Here is a 6,368-nt window from a genome sequence, read left to right as displayed (position 1 = left end):
TCTTTTAGGATAAAGGTTTTACATAAATAAATAAAAGCTGACAACTATAAGCACCCCTGTCAGTGGTAAATGGTTTGTCTCCAACCTTTAACTTCCACCTTTTGCTTGGCAGCTTGGTCTGGTACCTGAATTTGAGAACTAATAGACTTACTGTCAGAATAAACATTATTATTATTATGATTATTATTATTATTATTAAACGGTTTATATAGCGCCAACAGTTTACGCAGTGCTTTACAATGTATGAGGGGGGACAACACAATTACAGTACAATACAAAAGGTACAGGAGGGCCCGGCTCCTAGAGTTTACATTCTAAAGGGAGGGGGTGGTGGTACAAAAGGTAATAGCTGCAGAGAATAATTTGATAGGGGTGGCTCGGAGACAGTTGTTAGTTGGGTGTGGGATTGGCTTCCCTGAATAAATGAGTTTTCAGGGATCTCCCAAAGGTGGACAAGGTAGGGGCTGATTGGACAGACTGGGGCAGGGAGTTCCAGAGGATGGGAGAGGCTCTGGAGAAGTCTTGAAAGCGAGCATGAGAGGAGGTAACAAGAAAGCTAGAAAGCAGGAGGTCATCGGAGGAGCGGAGGGGACAATTTGGGCGATATCTGCAGATGAGGTTGGTGATGTAGATGGGGGCAATGTTGTGGATGGTTTTGTATGTTATGGTTAGCATTTTGAATTTTACACGGTGGGGTAGAGGAAGCCAGTGAATGGATTGGCAGAGAGGGGCGGCAGTCATGAAATGATTAATGAGGTGTATTAGTCTAGCAGCAGCATTCATAATAGACTGAAGGGGGAGGAGCCTGCTTAAGGGTCGGCCATTAAGGAGAGAGTTGCAGTAGTCAAGGCAGGAAATAATCAAGGAGTGAACGAGTTGTTTTGTGGTGTCATTAGTCAGGAAGGGTCGAATTCTGGAGATGTTGCGGAGGTGAAGGTGGCAGGATTTAGCCAGTGATTGGATATGGGGGCTGAAGGAGAGGTCAGCATCAGGCATGTGTGGAGGGACCAATGGTTGTGTTGTTGATATTAATGGTGAAGTCATGGGGGAAGGGGGGATCGTGAAGGAGGAAATATAACAAGCTCAGTTTTAGAAAGATTGAGTCTGAGGAAGTGGTGTGACATCCATACTGATATGTCATTCAGTAAGTTGGAGATCTGTGAGGAGATTGAGGGGGTGAGTTGAGGAGTGGAGAAATAGATCTGGGTGTCGTCGGCATAGAGGTGGTATTCGAAACCATGGGAGTTTATTAATTGGCCCAGGGAAGAGGTATAGAGTGAGAATAGGAGGGGCCCAAGGACAAAACCTTGGGGTACCCCAACAGAAAGAGGAAGGGGAGCAGAGCAGATGGAGTTGTGACACTGAAAGTGCGCTGAGATAGGTAGGAGGAGAACCAGGATAAAGCAGAATCGCGGAGGCCAAGGGAGTGTCATTTGCTGAGGAGGAGCAGGTGGTCAACTGTGTCAAAGGCAGCAGAGAGGTCTAGAAGTACGAGTATGGAGTAGTGTCCGTTGGTTTTAGCAGTTAGTAGGTCATTGGTGAGTTTTAGTAGGGCAGTTTCAGTAGAATGTTGTGAGCGGAAGCCAGACGGTAGGGGATCGAGAAGGTTGTTGTCCATGAGGTAGCGACTCATTTGGTCATGGACAAGGCGTTCAATGAGCTCGGAGGCAAACGGGAGCATGGAGATGGGTCTTAAGTTATTCAAACAGGTGGGGTCTAATGAGGATTTTTTGAGTATGGGGGTAACTAGTGCATGTTTCTAAACATGTAATAACATGTAGTGCATGTAAACATGTAATAAAACTATACAATGGGGGAACTCAGAAAAAAAAAACAAAAAAAAACAAAGACTGCTGTGTTAATGCTAGTTACAGACTGCATCATATTGGTTATCTTTTATGTTGCCCATAGTTCCACTTTAAAAGAAAAGTTGTGGTGATACAGTACATGCACTTTAACGAAATTCTGATCTGCAAAGTATTTTCTTGAATCATGACACATCTTTGGATATTAATAAACTTGTCCAGTGTAATCATCTTCTGCATTTTGTTTGTTTTTTTGTTTTTTTTCTGGTTGTCTATTTTTTGTTTCCAAAAAAAGTTATATTTTTCTTCAGCCTGTGAATAATTTTCACTCGAAGTGCTTCTGTCCTGATTCCATAGATTATCGGGTTTAAGGTAAAAGATGCAGCCCCGGTGACAGATGTTATAATGTGGGAGATCAAAGAGAGGGATTCACCTTTGAGCCTGTATCTGAAAGTCATAAATAATGTTGAAGCCAAAAATGTGAAGAAGGCAATGATATGGGTCACTAAGGTGTGGATGGCCTTCTGGCACGCATCTTCAGATATTTTAAGACAGACAAGAAATGTTCTTATATAGCAGTAAATTGCAACACACACACAACTAACTATCATAATCATAGTCCATGTAAACCCAAAGGCTATTCCAAGAGTGGTGTCACCACAAGCCAAGTACGTAAGGGAAACTGTTTCACAAAACACGCTGTTGATGTGTACACCACACAGAGTTTGTCTTGAAGCAATGACCACAATTGCACATATACCTACATACACATAAATCCATATCTCAATTAGAATTGTAAAAGCTTTCCTGTTGGTCATCAACATGGGGTACCGTAATGGGTGGCCAACGGCCAAGTAACGATCATATGCCATGGCAGCAAAAGTAAAAATCTCCACAGATGGAAAACTCTGGAGAAAGAAGCCCTGAGCCAAGCATTGTGAGAATGGAATTGTCATGCACCCCGTCATCAAGTCAATGATCAGCTTGGGCATCAAGGCCGAGCTTCCATACATGTCAGTAAACATGAGGTTGGAGATGAAAATGTACATGGGTTCATGAAGGGCTTCCTCTGTCCAGGTGACAACCACAATCGTCAAACACAACACCATGACTGTAACATAGATGACTAGAGTTATGAAGGAATATAAATACTTAATATTCCCAAGCTCTGCAAGGCCCATGAGGAATAAAGTGCCAGTCATAGAAATGTTCTCCATTATCTCATTTTTTCTTCAACATATAAGGAAAGAGTATTTGATGCTGTATACAATATCTATTTGGAAGGAGCATATCAAAGACAGTTAGCAATCTGACGGTAAGGATGATAGGCAGTGTTTCCTTTCATTTCAATGAGCCACCAGCTGATGTAAAGATCCCGTTTTATAGACAGTCTGGTAAATCCTCCATAGGATTTGTCCTACATGGCAACAAGAATGTAATTCCACAAGGGGAGACAGTTGTGTATTGACCACATTAATGTATACTCAGTAGAATATAAAAGTTATTTCTGATGTTTACAAGCTCATTAAAATTTGCTGAAAATTGCTGATGACAAGGAGATTGGTTGTTTCATTAATTCATCATTTTGCAATGGTTACTAGCAATGATAACTGGAAACTTGCCTTTTATAAAACTTTTATGCAGTATTGTACCAAACAGCAGAACATCATGAACCACCTAATGTACTAACATAAAAAAAAAAAATGATGTTGGTGGACCAGATAGATAAAAGAGACATATAATATTGGATGTAGAGTTGCCAACTTGTCCTTTTAAACTCTAAGCTCCAGCACATTTATATCGAGAACAGTTTTACATTTCAATTATGAACCTATAGATTTGCCAATGATAGTGACAGCTGTGCATGCAGGGTGCAGTGGTGCCGCCACCCCTAATCCATGTGCCAGGCCACTAATCTAAATGCAGGGCGCCGGACACATGGATTCCAATGGGTTTTTTTAAATTTCTAAGCACATAATTAGAGCCTGAGGCTCAAATTGGCTTCAGAAAGGGATGGCTTGGGGTGCAGAGCACTGCGCCCTGAGCCCGCCCAGTTGTGTGGCATTAGCAAATTAATATTTGCTAATGTGTTTCTGTTTCTCCTCCCGAGTCCTAAGTCCTGATTGGTTGGGACTCGGGAGGAGACGCACAGGGGGAAGCTGCCGAAGCCACGTCCTGTATGGGGTAAGTGTGGGACTGGCGGGGGGCCTGGCGAGCGACAGGCGAACGATCGAGCAACGGGGAGGGAAGCGGTGATGGAGCGAGCGCCGGGGGGATATTTGGCTGGCCGGCTGGCTGGGGCAGGGGGTGGCTGACTGGCTGGGGAGGCCATGGACCGCCACCCCCCCCCCGCCAAGAAAACGAAGCACCAGCTGCCACTGGCCAATAACTTGTTCATATGATCCTGTCCCTATCTTACAAAAAATTTCATTCTGCTCCATAAATACTCATTCTGAGGAAGGAGTGTATTTATTATTGTGAAGATATCTGATTCAGTTCAGAATAGCTCACTTTGCCTATTCCAACATTTACTACCATGGCTGACAAACCTTTGGAGACATGAGACACATTTGGTGGTCTTTATTTTGGTCCAAGACTTTTGACCTTCTCTCCACTCTATTCAATAACCCTAATCTCTCCTAATGCTTAGACTGCAGTGGAAACGTTGAGTCCCTGAAACAAAAAAAACAACAAAAACTCTTTGCCTGAACACCATTATCAGCCAAGAAAATGACTACAAAGGCCTGGGAAATGCCAAGAGTCTGTTTTTAACCCGCTTCAGCCACAGAAGATTTGGCTGCTCAACGACCAGGCCATTTTTAGCGATTCGGCACTGTGTTGATTTAACTGACAATTGCGCGGTCGTGTGACGCTGTGCCCAAACAAAATTGACGTCCTTTTTTTCCCACAAATAGAGCTTTCTTTTGGCGGTATTTGCGGTTTTTCTTTTAAATTTTGAAAAAAACACTATGGGAGTTATTTACTAAAGGAATTCCACTTTGCACTGCAAGTGCACTGAAAGTCGCTGAAGATCCGAGGGGGGCATGCAAGGAAAATAAAAAACAGCATTTTAGCTTGCACATGATTGGATAATAAAATCAGCAGAGCTTCCACTCATTTCAGATCTACCCCTCAGATTTAGAGCGACTGCACTTCCACGTGCACTTGCAGTGCAAAGTGGATTTGCCTTTCGTAAATAACCCCCAATATCTTTTACTTTTTGCTATAATAAATATCCCACATTTTTTATAAAAATGTTTAGGCCAATATGTATTCTTCTACATATTTTTGGTAAAAAAATAAATCGCAATAAGAGTAAATTGATTGGTTTGCGCAAAAGTTATAGCGTCTACAAAATTGGGGATAGATTTATGGCATTTTATTATTATTTTTCTTTTTACTAGTAATGGCGGTGATCTGCGACATTATGGCGGACACATTGGACACTTTTTTGAGACCATTGGCATTTATACAGCGATCAGTGCTATAACAATGCACTGATTACTGTGCAAATGTCACTGGCAGGGAAGGGGTTAACACTAGCGGGCGATCAAGGGGTTCACTGTGTTCCCTATGTGTGTTTCTAACTGTGGAGGGATGGGACTGTCTAGGAGGAGAGAGAGAGATCGATGTTCATTAGGGTTGCCACCTTTTCTTCAAGTCAAACCCGAACACTGGCGTCACACAGCAATGTTTTTTCATAGTATGCATAGATAAACAATTCATAGATGTTGCTATTAAATAACATTTCCCTGTTACATCAGAGTCCACAGAGTTCCCCTTTTACAGCAGAGTTTCTTTTCACTGTAAGGGGGGCTCTGCAGACTCTGATGTAAGGGAGAACTCTGGGGTCTCTGACATAAGGGATGCTCTGGTGTATGAAGACGACTCTGATCTAAAGATGGGCACTGTGGCCTCTGGTGTAAAGGGGGGCTCTGATGTAATGAGTTAACTAACTTAGAGGCAGGAGAGAGAAGGGGGAGGGGGAAGACTTTGTCCGGTCTGAATAATGTGTCTGTCTCAAACCCGGACACATGATTCCAAAACCGAACTGTCCGGGTGAATCTTGAAAAGGTGGCAACCCTAGGGTTCATACATAGTATGAACACATGGTCTGTCCCCTCTCCCCTGAAAGAACCAGGATCTGTGTGTTTACACGCACAGATCCCGGTTCTCGCTCCGTCACGAGCGATCGCGGGAGCCCGGCTGTCATTGCGCCCCCAGACACTCGCATCGGGGTCGGGCACAAGCTATGGCACTTGCGTGCCCCTAGTGGGCAAAAGTTGAAGCAACGTAACATTGTTTTGCTATACTTATAATAAATGTCCCATAAATCAATATCAATCTTGATAGTAGTGCTCCAGTGTTATTATCATATCACTGTGCTCCTCAGTAATTCTTATTGCTTGTGCCCACCACCACCGGCTATTTAATCTTCTCACCTCAAGGATGAGTCAGGAAGACTCAAATGCAGGGGCGGACTGACCATTGGGCCACTCGGGCACTGCCTGAGGGCCCCATGCCACTAGGGGGCCCCATCAGGGTTGCCAGCCTCATTAAAAC

At 43.4% G+C, this 6,368-nt stretch overlaps 1 protein-coding gene across 1 annotated transcript; it reads right to left on the bottom strand.

Annotated features, from left to right (window-relative positions):
- Window positions 1-217: 217 nt before the first annotated feature.
- LOC143926839 (olfactory receptor 5AP2-like) lies at window positions 218-3,135 on the bottom strand. The gene has a single exon (XM_077450877.1). It carries the CDS (start codon window positions 3,020-3,022, stop codon window positions 2,078-2,080), a length of 945 nt encoding a protein of 314 aa, XP_077307003.1. The 5' UTR covers window positions 3,023-3,135; the 3' UTR covers window positions 218-2,077.
- Between the last annotated feature and the right edge of the window lie 3,233 nt (window positions 3,136-6,368).

The sequence above is a fragment of the Lithobates pipiens genome, unplaced genomic scaffold, assembly GCF_037356315.1.
Source record: "Lithobates pipiens isolate NorthernLeopardFrog02 unplaced genomic scaffold, aLitPip1_a1.2 Scaffold_23, whole genome shotgun sequence".
In the NCBI taxonomy this organism is placed as follows: domain Eukaryota; kingdom Metazoa; phylum Chordata; class Amphibia; order Anura; family Ranidae; genus Lithobates; species Lithobates pipiens.
This window is presented reverse-complemented; position numbering and strand designations above follow the sequence as displayed.

What these genes read in the sequence shown, in the direction of transcription:
- LOC143926839 (XM_077450877.1), bottom strand. Translation starts at nt 3,022, where the DNA reads ATGGAGAACATTTCTATGACTGGCACTTTATTCCTCATGGGCCTTGCA.